Source organism: Miniopterus schreibersii (assembly GCF_964146895.1).
Source record: "Miniopterus schreibersii genome assembly, chromosome: 3".
Lineage (NCBI taxonomy): Eukaryota > Metazoa > Chordata > Mammalia > Chiroptera > Miniopteridae > Miniopterus > Miniopterus schreibersii.
Window position 1 is genome coordinate 99,252,141 of NC_138103.1, and position 20,603 is coordinate 99,272,743.

Genomic DNA, 20,603 nt, shown 5'->3' on the forward strand with positions numbered 1-20,603 from the left:
GTGCCTCCCCGATCTTCTTCTAGTTCTATTGCATTATTTATACACAACCAATCTGTATGAGTGTCCTACTTTCTCATGAAGAAGTCTGCTGTCAATCCCCAGCAAAGGGGGAAGAGCCAGGGCCTGAGCAGGAGGGGAAGGAAGGAAATGAAAGAATTCGTCTACTGGGGGTGATGTCGTCCTGAACTATTTATCCACAGACTGAGAAACATGAGTCCTATAGAGAGAAAGTCGGAAGAAAACTCATTCCTTGTATAGACCCAGAGAGCTCTTCAGATTCAGGAGGACAAGCAAAGCCGGCAGCACAGACTGGCCAGGGATTCCATCCCCTTCTTCCAGCAGATGACCAGTGTCTTCATTACAGTCAGAAATCACCGAGGAGCTGCCCCCCGCCTCCAGGAAGTACCTCAGAAAGACCTGAGAGTTCCACATTTACCCAGATAACCAGATGTTTAAAAGCAATAAAAGTGACTCATGTTTCCAGGGAATTCAAGAAGAGCTCAGGACAATGAGGGATTTACAGGCACTCACATTTGGTTTCCTCACTTTTCATACATTCAGTTGACCATATTTGTTGACATTTATCATCCATGTGTTGACATTTGATATCTGTTGATTGAGAAACCAATGGTGTGGCATAAAGGGCCACACTCCCTGCCTCCGGAGTCAAGGGACATGTTCTGCCAACACCTTCTAAGATTAGGCAGGGAGGTGGGGAGGGTGTCTCTAATAATATCTATCCACCTTTCCCCTTAGCTCTAAGCTGCTCTCAAATTGACCTCTACTTTCTAATATACTTTAAATACTAAAATGATGAGATGAAAAGACCCGAGTACCATCTGCTAAGTAAACAAATAACCTCCAAGTTTGCAGAAGTTACCTGAAAGAATGAAGAGTAATGAGCTGTTCGGCTTCAACATCTATTTATTCTGAAATAACTTACTTTCCCTCTGAGGTCTTCCTTTACATTCATGTAATGTATTTCATTTTGGTTTTCCACTCTCCTACCTTCGGCAAACTTCTATTGTATTATTACCACTGTTTCTGCTATTACTATTGGAGGGGCAAAATAGTGACGACTCAGTACTGAAGTGTAAGAAATCATCAAAATTCTTACAGTGCTAAATTTCTTCTACTGAATCCATTTCTCCTTCTAAAATCCTCTCCATAAGTTAAACTTTGTCTTTAGACACCCTTTGTCCGCTACTTCAAATTCCTGCACTTGACCTTTGAGGTTTGGTTCCACTGTTGAGCCTAAATTTCATCACATGACTTCCCAAACCAGAATCTCCTTCCTCTCTAAACCACTTCTACCATCATTTCTTACACCTAAATTTCTCTTCTTCCTGCCATTCGATACTCCAGAACTTAATGAAAATGTACTTCATTTTGAAGATCTTTCAGGGAAAATCCAAAAAAGGATACTGCTTTTTCACTTTAAAATAAATTTTATCTTAATGATATGGAACTGTACACCCAGCTGGTATTGACCTTGTCACCTTACAGTTAAGTAAGTCAGGACACAGGAAGAGGGATACCGCCCACTTCAGTATCAAAGTCTGATGAACAGACGTGGGGAGGAGAGGCCACCTGGAGAGAGGTAAGGAGAGCCCTGTTAGGAGGAACAGGCAGTGCCACTCGGTGGGTACACACACTCACAGACCTGCAAGGACAAATATGGTTAGCGCCAGGAGGAGGTGCTGATGAGTGTTGACATGCTTTAACTATGTAAGGGAGGAAAAATAATTTCCCTTCTACCCTTTTATGTTCTTCTAACTGGTCTAATAATCAAATTGACATGAGACTGCCCAGCCGGTGTGGCTCAGTGGTTGAGCGTCCACCCAGGAGCCAAGAGGTCGCGGGTTTGATTCCCTGTCAAAGCACATGCCTGGGTTGCAGACTCAATCCCCAGTAGGGGGCGTGCAGAAAGCAGTCAATCGATGATGTTTCTCTCTCATCAATGTTTCTCTCTCTCCCTCTTCCTTCTCTAAAAAAAATCAATAAAAACATATTTTTAAAAATTCACGAGACAGAATGATAGGAAAAAATGACCAAATTTATCATGTACATTTGGGGGTTCCCCTAGAATATGGGACCCAAGGAAAAAGTGGGGAGTTGAGGTTTACATGCTACCTTGACCTAAAGAGATGGGGGGTTGTGGTTTGGAACTTTAAAGGGCAGGAAGGCAGTTCACATGGAGATGGAAAAGCAGGTGTTTGGTAAATGTTTGCTGGGCCATCTTTAAACCTTGAGACCCACAGAGGGATTTGACCAAACAGGCCTGGGCAGGTCCCATCTATCACACGCTAACGCACATTATAATTGATATCTCCCTTCCTGGAGCAGGTCCTCTATCTAAAGTCTTTCAGGCAGTTAAGGGGAAGGTGAAAGGTTGTTCCTGAGTCCTTTCTTGGAAATCACCTGCTTAAAATAATCAATATCCCAAACAGGCATATTTGGGGTGGCAAACCCTCCTTCCCCTCAGCTGTCCAGCATGGAACCAGTGTACCCAAGGCAAAATGTTCATCTTAAACTAAACATTACCAATTACGCACTTAGGAATGAATAAATCACAAGGCGCTCACAGGAAGTCACTGACACCAGGCAAGTCTCCCTAGCAGTGGCATACTTTACTTTCCAGGGGACATCCATGCACTATTCCAACGCAGGTGCAAAGCACGCCACTCCAAAGGAGCACAGACCAGTGATGCTTTCAGCCTGGTGCATCAGAAAGCTTGAGGGGCTCTCCGGGAGCTAAATCATTAATGAAGATGGGAACCCAGGAAGAAGCAGCTGCATGAATAAAGGTGCCAAGAGGTGAAAGGCTCTGTGCATTTAGAGACATGGGAGATCAGGTCCCATGGAGAGAGGCTAGGGAGACCCGGCGGGAGAGGGAGACTGAGGCAGGCAACACAAGATCTTAAAGACATTCAAGAGTGTCAACTTTATCCCTCAATGAGGAAGGGACAGCAAATCGAAGCTTCTGAAATATGTCACGGCTCACATGAAAACCTCTATCAGGAAGTGGCAGCGGACACACTGCGTCATTCATCCATCCACTTGTTCAGAAATATCTATTTTGTATCAAATATAGTGAATACTGGGGATCGTGTTAAAAAACACAACAACATACAAGCGTAGTCCATGCTCAGATGAAACTTACAAACTAGCAAGGCTAGTAGTCACTAAATAATTAACAAATTACTACAGGTGACACGAGTGATCAACTGGAGGTAGAGAAAGGAGAGGAGAGAATGTTTTCAAGCTTACACACTGGAGGGATACTGGTCTGTTAACCATTAAGAAAAGAAAAAACAAAACGAGGGAGGAAAAGCACCGTTATGATTGGTTCCTTTGGAGTCAGAAAGAGCTTGAAGTGCTGAGTGACCTCCAGGTGGAGTCGATCAGTGAGCTACACTAGAAGGACTGCAGCTCAGGAGTCTGTGGTTGGAGAAAGGTCTGGGAAAAGAGGGTTGCAAGGAAGAGAGGTAGCTAAAGTGTTAATGGTGACTTTTTTTCCCAGTAATAAACTTTCTATAATGAACAGAAAATAGTACTAAATGTTCCCCCTGAAACAGAAACGGAGGAAGGAAGATACTGTCAAATAGTCTATTCCAGTCTGAGTTCCTGCCAGTGGTTCTGAAAGTGCAGACCTCAGACCAGCGGCCTTGACATCACCTGAGAACTTAATGCAAACTATGGGGCCCCATCCAGAACCAACTAAATCAGAAACTCTGGGGGTGGACTATTTGATAAAGCCTCCAGGTAATTCTGATGCAAGTTAAAGTTTGAGAGACTTGCCTATCATTAAAAAAAAAAAAAAAGCACTATCTCGTTTTACCTGTTGCTTACGTTTAGCAGAAAAATTCTCAAGGTTGCTACTTAAGTTTGGTCACAGGGTTCTCTCATCAATGTAGCAAACATGTGTTGCTATCTAGCCTAGGCAGGGTGGTGTGCAATGTTGAGAGAGATGGGGAATGTGTCATATAACATGGTCCTTGCCAAAAAGAAACTCGCATCTAGTTAAGATGATGTATACACTGGAAGTTGAACAAGTACGCAGGCGTTAACAATTTAACTGAAGTAGGAGGCAAAGATTTAAGCAGTAAGGGCACTACAGTAAGTGCCCCCTGGAAAACAAGATATAAAGTATGACAAATCAATCCCCAAGGTGGGAGTTTGAATCTTGATAGGACCTTTCAATGACATAGAGCAAAACCCATAATTTGTAGCTTGGCCATCTAAGAGGAGATTTCCTGGGCTTGAGAACGGTTTCATAATATAGGTAAAGGTGAGAAAAGAGTAAATTACACTTAGGTAAATAAGTTAACTGCCAAAAGAGGGAATGTTACTGACCTTGGCCCAAGGGTATCTCCCTATAGCGGTTTGCATTAATGAAGGTCAAGCTCCCTTTCAGTAATGCCTCCACCATCCCAAGCTGTCTGCAATGATCAAAATGCAGCATTTAGGAGTAAAACGTTCCAGTTCTAAATCATCCCCCAGCACTTAATTAAGGGGCCCTCTGCAATTGCTGTTCTCAGATACCGGACCCGGGAAAAACTGAAGAGCCACGGGGCGGGCCAGGGGTCCTCCGTGGGTACGCTCCGTGCGCAAGGCGCGCTCCCGAGCTCAGACCTGCTACTCGGGGAGCTACGGAGGAGAAGCCTCACGTTCCTCCTGCCCTCCGAGAAAGGTGCCCGCGGTTCCAAGGCAGCGCAGGTCAGTCGCCCCCCGGAGCCAGCGCGCGCCGGCCCAGTTCTCGCCTCGGAGGGCTCGGGACAGACGGGCCACCTGAACGAGGGGTTTCCAGGCGGGGACACAGCTCGGCGCAAAAACACGCGTCCACCAGCAACCGCGCCGAGAGCGCCCCGGGGCGCCCCTCGGCGGAGAGGCGGCGGCCACGGCGGGGCGAGGACGCCACGGGGCTTTGGAGACGGAGACGCTCTAAGCCGGACCCCTCTGCGCGCCGGGGAAGGGCCGCCCGCGGCCGGAGAGCGCGAGGGAGCCACGCGGGACCGCGACCGACTTCTGCCGTCTCCGCTCCGCAGCGCACGCGCCCCGCGGGAGCGCCAATCCGGGCCCCGCTCCCCGAGCGCGGGCCGTGGGGGAGGAGAGAGGGGTTCGGCGCTGCGCCCCCGCCGCGCCCAGCACCCGGCCCCTCGGAGGGGGAGCCGAGGCGAGCGGAGCCGTGGCAGGCCGGCCCCTGGTGGTGGGCCCCGAGTCCCGCAGCGCAGGGCGCCGACCTGCCCTCCGGGCCCCACGCCGTCCCGGCCGCGGAGCCCCACCCGCCGGCGCGGAGATGCGCGCCCGCCGCCGGCCCGCCCCTTCCAGCCTCTCGCGCTCCTGGGCCTCGTCTCGCCCCCGCGGGGAGCGGATGCACCCCGAGCCCCCGCGGCGCGGGTCGGGGCGGCGAGGCCAGGGAGGCGGCGGCGCATCTAGGCGCCCCGGGGACGGCGCCACGATGCCAGCCCGGCCCGCGGAGGAGCGAAGGCGGCGGGGCCCGGGACGCGCCCTCGCGCGCGCTTTACCTTGCGCCCGGGGCCGCAGGAGCCGCGCGCGGCGGCGCAGAGCCGCGGCCAGCAGCGGAGGAGCCCGAGCGGTGCCATGTTGGGCCGGCGGGAGGCAGCGTCGGCGAGGCTGGCGGGCCCCGCAGCGTCCCGGGAGGAGGGGAGGCGGGGAGGAGGGCGGGAGGGAGGCTCGGCCGCGCCTTGTGACGTCCCCGCGGCTCCCCCCCGCGCCTCGCCCCCCGCGGCGGGGAGGGGCCCCCTCGCTCCTTTCCGGCCCCGCGGCTTCGCTGGCGAGCGCCCGCCGCCCTAGTCCCTCGGTCGGGGGTGTCGCCCCGAGGGGCGTGGAGTCCGCCTTCCCCAAGGTCAGGGGTGCGTCTGCGCCCGGCATTCACTCGGGCGGCTCAGCACTGTCTCCTGTGGCTTCTCCAAGTCCGTGCCGGGCTGCGCTCCCCTCCCGGCCTGGCCCCTTCCCCCGTCTTCCATTCCCAGCCACCTCTCCCCCCACCCGTCTTTGGGGTGCGTTTGCTCTGGGAACCTGTCAGGAGCCACCTGCTGCGCGGTGTGACCGGGCAGCTGGCCCAGACCGTCCCTGGTCAAGCGGGGCGGCACTAGGGCCGCGCCCCTGGGATCTGGCCTCAGCACACCTCCCCTTCTTCCCCATCTTCCAAGTCTGCACGTGTCAGCAGCTTTCATCCTGGAGTCCCGGGAACCCCAGGCACCACTCAGCAGATGCAGACACACGCGGGTGGATTCCTTTGACCTTAGTTTCATAACTTCCCTAAACCGAGTTAGGATTATTACACTCAGGGCTGGCATTAGGTTTACCTACAGTACTGCAGGCAAAGCGGCTGGCCCCGTTGTAAGTACTCGCAGCACAAGTGGGAGGCATTAGCCTGAGTTTATTTGGGTTTCAGTGGTGGATTCGCAGGGCGCGCACATTCTCTCCAGGCCTTTGACCAACTCCTGAGGACATGAGCCTCGGCTGATTTCTTCAGGCCCATTGATGCACTTAGAATAAGACCAAGTTCAAACTCAAGACACGTTTTATTTAAGGGCCGACCAAGCCTTGGGGATATGGCTGTTAGTTTTGAACCAAAGCAAAACAGACAAGGATAATTAAATGAGACCTTAGCAAGTAAACCAAGGCCATGACCAATCACAGTGCAACTTAAAGTGTCCATAAAAGCAGCGGCCCTTTCATGGTATTCTTTTAACTCTCAACTCCCCCCCCCCCATGAATATTATAATTTAAGGGAGCAGAATACCAAGTTAGACTATCCAGTTACATGAGAGCAATTAATTTAGTAATATCCCATGTTTTCAACACATTTTAAGAAGCTGGATGGAGGGGAAATTCAGGTATTCAAACAAATGCCCCATCACAAGACCTGATACGGCATGTAATAGCCGTGGTGCAGGACAGAATGTGACAAAGCTAGCATGCACAGCTGGGGCTGCTCCTCCAGGTTTGCCCTTCCAGAGGGCACACGGGGTGGAAAATAGCACTGGCAACTTTGTCTGCAGTGGTCATATGACCTACTCTCCTTGGCTGCTCCCAGCTGAGGAAAAGACACATTTGCAGTCTGGACTCTGTGTGACTCTGAATCTCATGAAAAAGATCAGCCTTTTTATGGTCAAAACATGCTGTACTATTTTTTTTTTTTTTTATGACTTTCTGAGTTCATTTTGTACTTTTTGAGTAAAATATGAGTGTCTTCAACTTGAAAAATTAAAGAAAAGTTCTTCTTCACAGATCTCCCTGTGGTTCCAGAAAGCCAGTTCAATTTTAATCTGTGTGAAAACCTGCTGTTTAGAAATACCTGAAACTTTCTGAACTGGTGAGAAGAGTTCCGCCTTGCTCTGAAGGGTAATTTGTGGCAAGTATATCATATTCTGGAAAGTTTTCTTTGTGTGATTTTTTTCTTTAATTCTTACCCAAACACCAATATGGGGGATGAAACCTGCAACCCAGGTATGTGCCCTTGACTGACCCCTTGTCCAGGAATTGAAACTGTGACCCTTCAGTCCATGCTGAGCCACACTGGCCAAGGCTTCTTTGTGTAATCTTTTAGAACTTAACTTCCACATTTTTAAAAATTGGGAGAATTGAATTCAAAACTTTTAAGCAAAAGGTGTTTCCAGGCAGACCATGAGGAAGGTTTATTTTTTTTATGATCTTATATATAACATGTATTATGCTATATATAATATATATTTATATGTACATAAATTTATATGTATATAAATATATACCTTTCTGTCAAATGAATACAGATAATGTGTCAGAGTAAGACTGTAAATTGTCATTCTCTACTTGCAGGATATTTATTTAAATTCTCCTAAAATATGATACATTAACATCATCTCTCATTATTGAAAAATAGAACATTAAAAAAAAAAAACCAAACAGGACTTCCTGCCTTCACAGTGTCTGGAGTATTCCTCCAGGGTGCTATGGAGGATATTTGAAGATTTGTTTCTCAGTTGTCATTGGACTGGTTTAACTAGTAATAGGAGTTTTTAACTAGGTCATAAAAAAAAGTATGAATGCTTCCACTCATATAATGTTCCTTTAATATATGGGAAAGAAATTTCTTCAGGCAAATAATTTTTCTCTCGTGGATTTGAAAGACAAAAAATTTACATTTTACATGTATCTGTAAATTTAAGTATTGTTTTATAATGAAAATCACCATCCCCTAATATACCTATTTTGTAAGCTTGTTATTTTCATAGATTCTTTGAAGCAGTGCCTTATATGAACTAATGTGAATGTATTCTTAATATTTGTTCAGTGGATAAAAATGAATTTTAAATGTAGTTTTCTCAGGAAAAAAGTAAAATAAATGCAAGAGATAGTTGGAGAAGGCTCGACTCCTGGAATGAAAATAAAAGTTGTGTTAAGGGTGTAAGGAAACTTAAAGGAGCAAACACACCATAATGGTCTTGTATGTATTCAAGTCTGGTCATGTTACTTATGCTTAAAACCCTCAGTGGTTTTCTCCACTGCCTCTAAGATCTCAAGTCCATGCTCTTCACTTGGCATAGAAGGGGATCCTCCCTTCTAGTTTCCTCTTTTCTGCCCATCCCCTTTATATTCCAAACCATATTTGCCTCTTGACTTTCACAGGCTGAATTCATCCAACCTCAGCACCAAATGTTAACAGCAAAATAGACAAGTACCTGGGCTTTGGAGCGAGGCTGCTTGGTTCAAATCTGAGCTCTGCGGTTCCCTAGCTGTGTGGCCTCCTGCAGCGGAGCCCTTCAGGAGAGCTGCAGGTTGGCAAGTGGTGAGGTTCACGTCTGGTTCACTGTCCATGTGGACTACTCAGGTGTTCAAAGATTATACCTTGTGTGTTCATTTATTTTGCTTTTTAGATTCGACATACATATAAATGAAATCATATGGTATTTGTCTTTCTCTGACTGACTTATTTCACTTGGCGTAATATTCTCTAGGTCCATGCATGTTATTGCAAATGGTAAGATTTCATTTTTATTTTATGTCCGAGTAATACTCTGTGGCATATATGTACATCTTCTTTATCCAGTCCAAACAGAAACAGATTCATAGATACAGAGACCAAACTGATGGTTGCCAGATGGAATGGGGGTTGGAGGCTGGGTGAAAAAGGTGAAGGGATTAAGAAGTTCAAATTGGCAGTTGCAAAATAGTCATGGGATGTAAAGCACAGCATGGGGAATATAGTCAACAGTATTGTAATAGCTATGTGTGGTGCCAGGTGGGCACTAGACTTATCCGGGGGATCACTTTGTAAGTTATATTAATGTTCAACCACTGTGCTGTACACCTGAAACTAACATAATATTGAATGTCAACTGTAATTGAAAAAAATTTTTAAAGATTATACCTTGTGAACACATCTATTTCTGAGATGCTTTCTATATTTTTATAAACTGAAAGACATCAGACAGGTTTCAAAACCTGCCCTACATGGTGTTAAAGACTGCTTTTACCTTGACTCCTTCCTCTTTTTGAGATATCTTTGAATCTGGCCCCAACGCCCCAGCTTCGCTCATTCTGCCCTAATGCAGGCCTTCAGTTTCAGTTTCTTTCATCAAGATTATTGCAGTTGCTCCTTCAATCAACTTCCTTTCTCCCTCAAAGCTAACCACTTTTTAAATTATCGTTTCAAGTACAGATCTGGTCTTCCTTTTTAGATTTATTTTTTATTTATTCATTTTAGAGAAAGGAAGGGGGGGGAGAAAGAGAAACATCGATTTGTTGTTCTACTTATTTATGCATTCATTGGTTGATTCTTGTATGTACCCTGACTAGGGATTGAACCCACAGCCTTGGTGCATCCAGACCATGTTCAAACCAACTGAGCTACCCAGCCAGGGCCAGATCTGGTCTTCTCATATGCTTTCCTAAAACTTTTCAAGAAATCCTCATAGGCTTCAAGTCAAAGTCCAGCATCTGATTCTAACCAAGAGCTTTCCAACCCAGGCTCAGCAAACCATCTGACCTTCAGGACTCTGCAGAATACTTCAGGGTCCCACAGATACTATGTTTTGAAATTATATTTCAACTATTCTATCAACTCTAACAAAGTAGTAACATGTACACTCAAATGTGGTGCAGCTCTGATTTTAACATATTAAACACTACCAGATGGTGCAGTTGGGAGGCAGAACTCAGAATAATACATGACAAAGATGGTCTTTATAATCTGTAGAAAAAGGTGAACTAGTCCCTAAATTTGGGTTAGGACAATTTGCTATAAATTTTTTTTAAATAGTAATAGACCCTTATATCTCAGGATAGATATAAAAGACAACCCAGGCTGATTGAGTTACTAAATAGATCTTTAAAGGTTATGATGCCCCTGCTAAAAAAGTAAAAATGTAAGCATATATGGAAATTTTAGGATAATTATAAAGGGCAAAACTTAAATTGTGTTATATAGTGACCACAGCTGTGTGTTATATATTTTTACGTAAGACTAAAAACGGAAAAGGACTACTCAGTCATTGAGGAATAAATATATGATGAGGGCAGGACTTTGGATATTTTCTCTCATTGTTTAAAGTATTGTACAACTTTTAATTAACTTTTAAAAACACAATCACATAGTTTTTGTGTGAGTTCAAAACATGCATTTTGGGATCTCAGAGATATTTCCACTCACATGTTCATGTAGCACTATTCCCAATGGCCAAGATGTAGAGGCAGCCTGAATGTCCGTCCACAGGTGATGGATGAAGAACCTGTGGTATAATCATACCTTAGAAAAGAAGGAAATCCTGTCACATGCTGCACCGCGAATGAACCTTGAGGGTATTATGCCAAGTGAAATAAACCAGTCACAGAAGGACAAATACCGCATGCTTCCACTTATAGGAGTATCTAAAATAGTCAGACTTACAGAAACAGAGTAGAATGGTGGTTACCAGGGGCTTGGGGAGGGGAAGGGGAAAGTGAGGAATTGGTTTCAACAGGTATAAAGTTTCGGTTCCAGATAAGTAAGTTCCAGGGATCTGCTGTGCAACACTGTGCCCATAGTTAACAATAGTGTATTGTACAGTTAAAATGTGTTCGTGTAGGTCATATGTTAACTGTTCTTACCGCAAAATATATATACATATATATTTTATATAGAAAATGTGTTTTTCTTTTTTTTTCTTTGTAAAATATGAAGCACCACCCCCCTTCCCCTCCAGTCTCACTGGGCCTCCAGGGGAGTGCCCCAGAAGAGTAGATGCAGTTTCCCACCCCACACTGATGTTTCCTTCAGTTGCCGGGCATGGTGTAACAGCAGTAATCATCCGGGACCTGCTTCTTAGATGAATGAGGGCGGCTGGCCACCTGCAGGGAAATAAAACTCTTAAGTCAGCAAACAAAACGATCAAGATAACATCTTATCTCCCCGCTGGTAACGCTGAGGGACACGAGCCAGCGGCCTGCGATGGAAACCCGCGCCGTCCAGCGCCCCTGCTGCAGGCTCCCGCCTGGCTCGGCGCGCCCTGCCCGCCGCTGGGCGCCTGAGCAAACACTCCCGGGTTAGGACAGGAAGGCGCAGGGCTGGTGCCCTGCTGGCTGGTTCTGGAACACAGCCACTCTGAGAGCACTGAGTGCTGTTCCCTGGAATGCAGTCAGGAAACTGCTGAGAGGAAAGGGGGTCACGGAATCTTACAGCTTTTAGTACCGCATGAGGAGGAAAGGCCCGGTAGGTTACTCCTGTGTTCTGATATCTTTTTTGTGTATGGCAAAAACCATAAAATTGTGTAGTGAAAAAATGAACATATCTTATGAAAACAGTGTCACTTAAGCACTAGGAAATTACTAAAGTTATCCTGTAAAATGAATGTCAGTTTTGCACACAGTGACTTGTGCTGATGAGAACTGCAGAGAACTCACGAGACCCAACCCCTGCCCCAAGGCAAGTCCCTGGGATGACCCAGCCCCTTCTTCAGTTCCTGTCGGGGAAAAAATCAGGACAGTCAGAAGAATTAATCTGTTCTAGTCAACACCTGGCCTTAGGCCCCGATCTCCGTTTCTAAGAGCATTCGCTTACAATTTCGAATCCTTCCTTCGACCCTTTGAGATGTTCACGCATCTTCTACTACTCAGGTGTGTCTTTCTACAGGCCCTGAAAGCTAGTCCTTTGAAGTGTAGTTTATCAGAGAGGATGGGGCCACTGTCTCCCAGTTTCAGTGGGATGATAAAATCCTAACTCAGTTCACTGCCAGCTAGCAACCATTTTTACACAACCCTTTGCAGTGCCACTCCCCTGACTCTACTTGAGCCGCACTCACTCATCCCTACTCCTTCCTTCCACTAAAACAGCCAGCAACCTCCGTACAAATTGGAAAGGAGCTCAGCTCTTTCCCCTACTGTCTGTAGCTGCTGAACAAAATCTTTCTCAGCACTTCAGTGTCCCGCTTTGTTTGTAGTATGGAACAGGATTTTTCATATAATCCAGTGTCGTTACAGGCTCTGCAAGCTAAATGTAATTTCTGTAAATATGCTTTAAAGGCAGTTGGTCTGTACATAGGGGACTTTGTCTTCAGGCCCCTAAAGACAAGTTGTTTAGGATGGGGCTTTGGAGAGCTCTAAATCCATTCTGCCCCCTCCGGTGGCTGGGAGTCTGCTGGTTTTCACAGCTAACATGGTTATGAGGCTGTTGATTGTTAAGGCTACTGCAGAGCTGGAGAGAGGAAAATGGGAATAGAACAAGTTAAAATACCACAAAGCTTACTTTTTTTTTTTAAGTGAAAACAGTCCATGAAATTTTATAAGTTACTTTTGGAGCCAGTGTTACAACGCACTACCAGGACCTCAGTTTTGTTAAAAAATTTGTCTATTGCCCGGCCGGGCGTGGCTCAGCGGTTGAGGGTCGACCTGGGATCCAGGCGATCAGGGTTCGATTCCCGGTCAGGGCACATGCCCAGGTTGTGGGCTCGATCAATGACTCTCTCATCATTGATGTTTCTATCTCTCTCTCCCTCTCCTTTCCTCTCTCTGAAATCAATAAAGATATATTAAAAATAAAAATAAAATAAAAAATTTGTCGACTAATTCTGAGTAAACATAAGTTAAGTTTCAAGCACTGTTCTCTTGGTTTTCCTGAGTAAACTCCCTGCTTGTACCATTTTGTCACGAAGGTCAGTGCTTATTATAGAGATTAGAGAGGTATGAAGATGATAGCGCACTTATGGCCTGAACAAAGGGTTTTCTAAGGAGTTGGGGAAGGTTTGGTGTTCAGAAAATTTGAAAGAGTTCTTCTATGAGGGCTGGATGCTCATTAGCTGCCCTCAGTTTACCCAGACAAGACTGGCTGAGCCTGCTAGAAGCATTCTGACTTACTATGTGAGCTATAAATCATGCTCTATGGACCAGAATGTATTTTTCCCCTCCAAAATTTGAATTAGAAAAAAGTCAAATACATATGTTACATTAACATACATACAGACACATAGAAGATATACCATATATATATTCATAGATATATGTGTGAGATATATTTTGGTAAGACTGAGAAAAGCAACAGAGACTGCATCATATCACTAGTGTTAAATTATAAAATGTGGCCAGATCAACTAGACTAGGGTGTGTTGGTCTTTTGGATAACTGTCTCTGAGGGACTTCAAGAATCTGAAGTGCCGATCTCCTGTATCCTCATAGAAAAACTCGTTAAAACTGACTGGGAATAAAGGTAGAAGATTAGTAAAGACCATGAAGACCGGATGGGAGGGGAATGAGGGAGGAAAGCCAGGCAGGAGGTGCTGCTTGGAACTGTGCAACATCCAGACTTCCTGTGCGTGTGTTGAATATTCCTCTAGGGTTTAGGCAGTGAACTGAACTGTATTTCAGACACTGTAGCCATGGAAAAGGGATTAGGGACCATACAGATACCACCTGGAGAGGACATTTGTGTTTTTGCTACTGAGCAGCTTCCAGTCACCTTTTTCTGGACAATAGTACCCACAGTTTCTTTTTTTTTAAGTTTTTTAAATTGATTATTTAGAGACAGAAGAAACAGGGAGTGGGGGGGAGGGAGAGAAACATGGGTGTGAGAGTGAAACATCGATCGGCTACCTCCTGCACACCCCCTACTGGTACCCACAGTTTCTAAAATGCAACCTTTTTTCCCCTCCTTTCAAGTCTAATAGTTCGGGTGGGATGGACCCACCTGCTCCAAGGGTGGTGGGTGACCTCAGCCTGGCCTTGGGGACAGTGATGGGCTCAGGGATAAGCATGTGATCAAATTCAGGTGAGGGAGGGAGGGTCAGGCTCTTCGATTTGGTTCTGGTTGTTGGAAAAGAAAAGGCTCTTCTTTTCTGACGATTTCTAAGTGTGAGGTTGGGGTTCCAGTGTGCCAGCTGCCCTTTGTCACCCTTGGGTCAGCCTGTTTGAGAATGAAGCAACCCAGAGACAGGGAAAGGCAGCTCTGAGAGACCTTATTCTAATGGCTTTATTTTGGTCTCAGTTTTATATACATCAGCAACAAATTATTACGTATGTATTTTTAGCTTAAGCTATTTTAGGTCTGATTTCCTGTCCATTGCAACAAAAGAGCCCCAGGTGATGGTGGCAGAGATGGCCAGTATCCACTCTTCTTTCCTTCCACAGTAATAATTCTGTGACAAGCAACTGTTTAGCACTGAAATCCTCTGTGTTATGAAAGGCCTTACTTCTGGGAAAACCAGGACAGTTGGTCGCCCTGGGAGGCACGTGGCTGCCTGGAATAGCACCTACATTCCCCAGCCTGTTATAGCCTGGACCGGCCTTGTGATTAAGCTCTGACTAGTGGAATGGAAATGGAAATGGTTGGTGCTGCTTCCAGGAAACCTCCATGAAAGGAGAGAACATGGTCTCCCTCTCTTCCTTCCCATTGGCTGGAATATGAATGTGGTGACTCTGCTTCTACCAGCCACCTAAGATCAAGAGGGAGCCTTGGGAATGGAACCACTGGTGGCTGAGTGTGGCCCCCTGACACCACGGCGTGCTGTTCCACTCTGGACGGACCGCCTCCAGACTTCTTGAATCAGAGCGAGAAATGAGCATCTATTTTGTGTGTGTTTTTCTATAACTCACAGTTTCATCTCATCTGAATTCACTGATCAGCGTTTAGTTGAAAGAAACCCTTTTTAATGTCTGTTTGCCTCTCAAAACCTTATATCTGTTATAAGTTTGCCTTCCAAACTCAACTCTCTAATATGGTCACAATTTCATGAGAAAATGCTCTTTGTTCTCAATATAAGTCATCAACTTGGAGGTTAAGAATAGAGCGGACGGAGGTAATGGGACTCATTTATGGATGTTTTTGCTTGCCAACTTGGCATCTACTCCTCCACCTGTTAACAGAGCCCCAGTTTTGTACAGATTTCCATTTATACCCTTCTTCAACACACTCTGCACAGGTTTGGAAATAGAACTTTAAGTTGTTATGGTTAGTTTCATGTGTCAACTTGGGTAGGCTATAGTATTCAGTCATCTAACCAAATAATCGTGTGTGTGTGTATGTGTGTGTGTGTAAATCACCCCATTGGCTCCATTTCTCCGGGGACTCCTGCCTGGTACAGATCTGATCATTATAAGGGCAGTTTTGACCCTGTGTGAGTAATTGGTTTTGGACCAGGTGTTTTCCACCAGATTAAACCAACATTTTATCTGAAATCCTGCAGAAGTTCTCCTAATGATTCTATGAGAGCTTTGGGTAGTAACTGCCTCTCTGGTCCTCTGACAGTCATTTCCTCAGCCATGAGGCCTGGGAAGGCTGTGTCCTTTCACGGTCAGGCCGACAACAAAGCCAACATGGAAAGAACACAGAGCCAAGAGACTTCCAGAGAAATACGGCTGGGGTTGCTGGTCCACGTGAACCCTGAAGCTTGTCCTACCTCTGGGATTTGTTTTCCAAAACATGTTCTTCCTCACTGTTTAAGTTGTGGTTTTCTGACTACAGCCAAAACTTAAGTTGCAGCCAAAATTATTCCACCTAATACAAAGACAGCGAGTGTGGCTGACCCATTGAAATTCATGTTTTGTGTGGATATGGTTTTAAATCGTTTGCTTATTAGGGATTTAAAAATGGTAAAATAAATCAAAGTGTAGCTTTTAATGGATTCTTTGCAAGTTAAGTAGCAAGTATTTGTAATGTTTTCAATGTGTTCTGTTAATTTGCATTAGAATTATTAAGATTTGTAAGATTCCAGCGAGTTTCTAATAATGTACTGTATCTTTAAATGTCATGTCCCCAAAAAGCACTGCACTTGGAAATGAGCTGATATTGCAGCAGTAGTGTGTGCTTATTAGAACTGGTTTATTTGGCAGATCCGTCTTGCAGGTAATTTGGATATTATTTAAAATGCTGAAGGAAATAGTAAAACAGGGCTGCCCATGGAATAGGGAAAAGGATGAATTACCTTGGGGAGTGGAGCAGGAGAAATAGTTTATAAGATACAATGAGACCAGGGAAACCTAAATAACACAACAGCCTTTCTGTTCTGTTCCTGAATGAATTTATTCTAGAGCTTAAATTATAAAGTTGTTATTCAAGACCCTTCTAATTCTCATGCCTTTAATTTTCCAAGCCCTTTTCACACGGAGCAGCTCTTAATTACCATCCTGCCTGTAGGGGGATCAGTCTCTCTTTTCTCTCTCTCTCTCTCTCCCTCTCTCTCCAAATGTAAAATGCAAAACTTGACTTGCCGATTGCTTTTTCAGATGAGTGTAGAAAGTCACATTAGATAAAACGTTTGTGCAGCTTGGGTTTACATAAGGACCTCTAGGAATCAATAAGACTGAATTCTTGTCTCCCTCACCAATGTGCTTCTCCCCCAGATTACTCTGAGTCAGTAAATGTCACTGCCATTGGCCAAGTAGCTCTTGACGGAAACCTGGAAGTCACCCGTCAAGCTACCTTCTCTTTCGCCTCTCACAGCGAATCCCGTCGCCAACTGCTATTGGTTCCACCCATACGGTGTCCCAAATTGCTTCACTTCTCTCCATTCCCACTGTCCCCGTTCTAGTATGAATTACATTATTTCTCATCTACAGAATTAGTCTCCCAACCGAACTACCACTTCTCTTCACACCTTTTCCATTCCATTCTCCTAGCAGCCAGTGTGATGTCGTTAAGATACTATCAGATCACATCACTCCCTTGCTTAAAATACGTCAATAACTTCTTGTTCCACTTAAGATAAAGACCGTCACCTTGAAGGTGGCATCTGGATCTGCCCCTACTAACCAACCTCATGCTATGTTGTGTACCTTTGGTTGCGAGCAACAGACACTGACTCTAGTTAGTTTCAGGATAAAGATCCTGGAGGCTATGGAGTGTCAAGGAAAGACTGAGCAACCGAGGCCCAGGCGCCTGAAGAAACCAGGTCCCCCCCCAGGAACCGCAGCAGCAGCTGGTGGGTCTGCCCTCTGGAGCACTGACTTTTAATGTGATTAGTCTTGTCTCTGTGCTTCTCTCTTCAGTGTTTCAGATTACCAGGAGAAAGAATCTGATTGGCTTGGCTTCTGTCAGATTTTTACCCCTGGATCTATCTATTACCTACCCTAGGATCTATCTCCACAAAGGCGATCTGTCTTGTTGATTAGCTTATAACCTGTGCCTGGCACGGAGTAAGTGCTCATTAAATACTGAGCTAATGACCACTTAATTGAATAAGTGAATTGGCAATGGCCAGAAAACAGGGTCAATTAATACGGACATGGCCAATGGGGGCTCACTCTAGGGTTTGGGGTTCATGTGCATGGTTGTGAGAGAGGCACCCACCTCAGGAGATAACCTGTGCTCCTCAGCCTCACCTTGTTCTACTTCCCCCCAACACCAGCAGCAGCCTTAGGCCTTCTTTCTCTCCTGCAAACAGCCAGGCTCTCCCCAAACTCAGAGTCTTCGCATATGCTGTTCATGGAGCCTCATACCTTCTTCTCCACTGTGCTGGTTATAGATTTATTGCCTCTCAGATCCCAATTTCTCTTTTTTGCTTGTTTTGTGAAAATATATCTATCCGGGCCCTTTAAATATATTTTTCCTTTGTCAGCAGACACAATGTTAAATTTTGTCAGCAGAGGGAACTAGAGAGACACTACAGGAGGCGAAAGGTCTTCCTGGTTCTGGTTTCCTTCCCTGGCAGGCTCCTGCCACACATGCAGCTTCCCTGGAGCCCCCTGGGCAGTTTTGTAGCACAGTGCCTCCTCCCGGTGAGCAGCTTTTCCCAGCACTCTGAAAATACAGATTTGTAGCAAGTCCCAGAGGGTGGCGTTCCAGCAAATTCCACTGGTGTAAGCTACAGGGACTTCCCTGCCATCCAACCACCGATAGCCACGAGCCCTCCTCGCACCAGGTCTGGATCTCCATCCCAGGGATATTCCTTACCTCTGCTATTCCTCTGTTCCTACTTCTTTTCCTTTTATTCATTTTTATAAATACGTCTTTATTGATTTCAGAGAGAGGGAGAGGGAGAGAGAGAGAGAGAAACATCAACGATGAGAGAGCCACTGATCAGCTGCCTCCTGCAAGCCCCCTGCTAGGGATTGATCCCACAACTGGGCATGTGCCCTGACGGGAAATCGAAGCACCATCTCCTGGATCCTAGGTCGATGCTCAATTGCTGAGCATTGGGTTCTTTTTTTTTTTTTTTTAATGAGGATATTTTTTCCATTGATTTTTAGAGAGAGTGGAAGAAAGGGAGAAAGGGAAGGAGGGAGAGATCGATTTGCTGCTCCCCACACACCCCAACTGGGGCTGGGGGGTCAAACCTGCATCCCAGGTACATGCCCTTGACCAGAAATGGAACCCACAACCTTTCAGTGAGCGGGCCAATGCTCTAACCACTGAGCAACACCAACCTGGGCTGTTCTTACTTCTTACTAGCCAATCCGTTGTGACTTAATCCCCCTTTATAGTTAATAATTCTTTATATCAGATTTTCCTGTTCCAGTTACCTTGTGGTTTCTTTCTCCAGATTGGACCCCCAGACTGATACACACCTCCACTCTTCACCTGGCTAATTTTATTCATCCTTTAGGTGTTAATATCATTTCCTCATAGAAGCCTCCTCTGATATCTCAAGTCAAACCATATCCCTTTCTTTTTTATTCATAGCATCTTCCACAACTTTAAAATTATGCATTCATTTGTGTGATATTATGCCTTTGTCTCCCCACTAGATAATAAGCCCTAGCAGCATAGTGATCATGTTTATTTACTACCATAGTGCCTGACCCAACAATGGGTCATTAAATGAAAAGGGGAGTAAATCTTTAATGAGGCCCTATTATGTGCAAGTCGCTGGTGGCACTTAAAAAAATAGAACTCAATACCTATTCACAGGATGTTGGCAAATTTATGAGAAAATAAGACGCCCACAAAAATATAAAGTAGTAAAGGGAAGTTTCCAAAAGAATGAAATAGTTGTAAGTACTACTAATTCAGAGGTAATAATTTTATTTTAAAAACGATTTTGTTTTTTATAAAGATTCTTAGAAATTAATTTCTTCTTAGATAATTGGATTTTATCCATTATATATAAGTGGGGAGGAAAGTGTAACAAAGGAGATCAGTTACTTATTCTAGAAGATTTTTTTGGTAGGTTCAGTTATTAATTTCTCTCAGACTTTTTTTTTAATATATACAATTTTATTTCAATAAGAGCTGATTCAAAATGCAAACAGGTACGGTAGTCTTCAGAAATGAAACTTGAGGGAGAACATGGTTAGTGGAGCAGAAAGCCTCAGCAATGTTTTGTGAACAAATAAAGGAAACTCAGAAGGAGCGCCTAAGGGTTCTCTCAGAAGTTCTAAAAATATAGCAAACTATTTTATTTTTTCCTATTCATGTAGGTTTCCTAAAGTAAAAATAAGTAACTGTAAAATTGGAGAAAACGACTCACATTTCCCCTTTTCTAGGACAGGGTTCTCTGGCTTTAAGCACTTTCTTTAGCATGCACTGGTGAGGGCTGGCTGTCATCAGTCTATATCCATGCTGAGACACTGCTCTAAAGGTGGGTGGTAATTTGTCATGATCTTGGACAAATCACAGAATCAGGTATTTTGGGATTTGGAGCGGTTAATAGTTGCATTCTGTCCAGTTTCCTCATCTGGAAATGAGGGGCTCTGCTACATGCTCTCAGATCCCGCCCAACGCTCCCTGAGGATGTGCTCACACTTGAGCCATCAGCTGAGCAATGGTTCCCAGTCTCAAGTATGTTTCCTGCTGAAAGTCCATGGTTGTGTAATGAATCAGTGGAATTGTAAGTTTTATTTAAAGTACACAGTGAGGCCTAGCCGCTTTGCTCAGTGGTTAGAGTGTCCACCTGAGGACTGAGGGGTCTTGGGTTCAAGTCCGGCCTCTGATGCATGTGGGAGGCAACCAATTGCAGTGTCTCTCTCACATCGATGTTTCTCTCTCTCTCTCTTCCTTCCACTCTCTCGGAAAAGCAATGGAAAAAATATCCTCCGGTGAGGATTTAAAAAATAAAAATAAAAAATATACACACACACACACACATATATATGGTGAGGTTTGGCATTTGCTTGTTAGTTTTGGCTCTTTAGCCCACATTGATTACAGAATGCAACTTCCCTGGCCTTCAGCTTTCTGATTAGAGTGATAT

At 45.0% G+C, this 20,603-nt stretch overlaps 1 protein-coding gene across 3 annotated transcripts in view; it reads right to left on the reverse strand.

The window, feature by feature from the left end:
* OXCT1 (3-oxoacid CoA-transferase 1) overlaps positions 1–5,722 on the reverse strand; it is a 104,827-nt gene extending 99,105 nt beyond the window's left edge. The window contains exon 1 of one of the 3 annotated variants that reach the window (XM_081133232.1): positions 5,529–5,722. In XM_081133232.1, coding sequence (XP_080989358.1) covers positions 5,529–5,606 — 78 coding nt within the window. In that variant the 5' untranslated portion in view covers positions 5,607–5,722. Of the gene's footprint in view, positions 1–4,356; positions 5,276–5,528 lie in introns of those variants that run through there. The other 2 variants (XM_081133233.1, XM_081133234.1) reach the window with 2 other exon arrangements.
* Between the last annotated feature and the right edge of the window lie 14,881 nt (positions 5,723–20,603).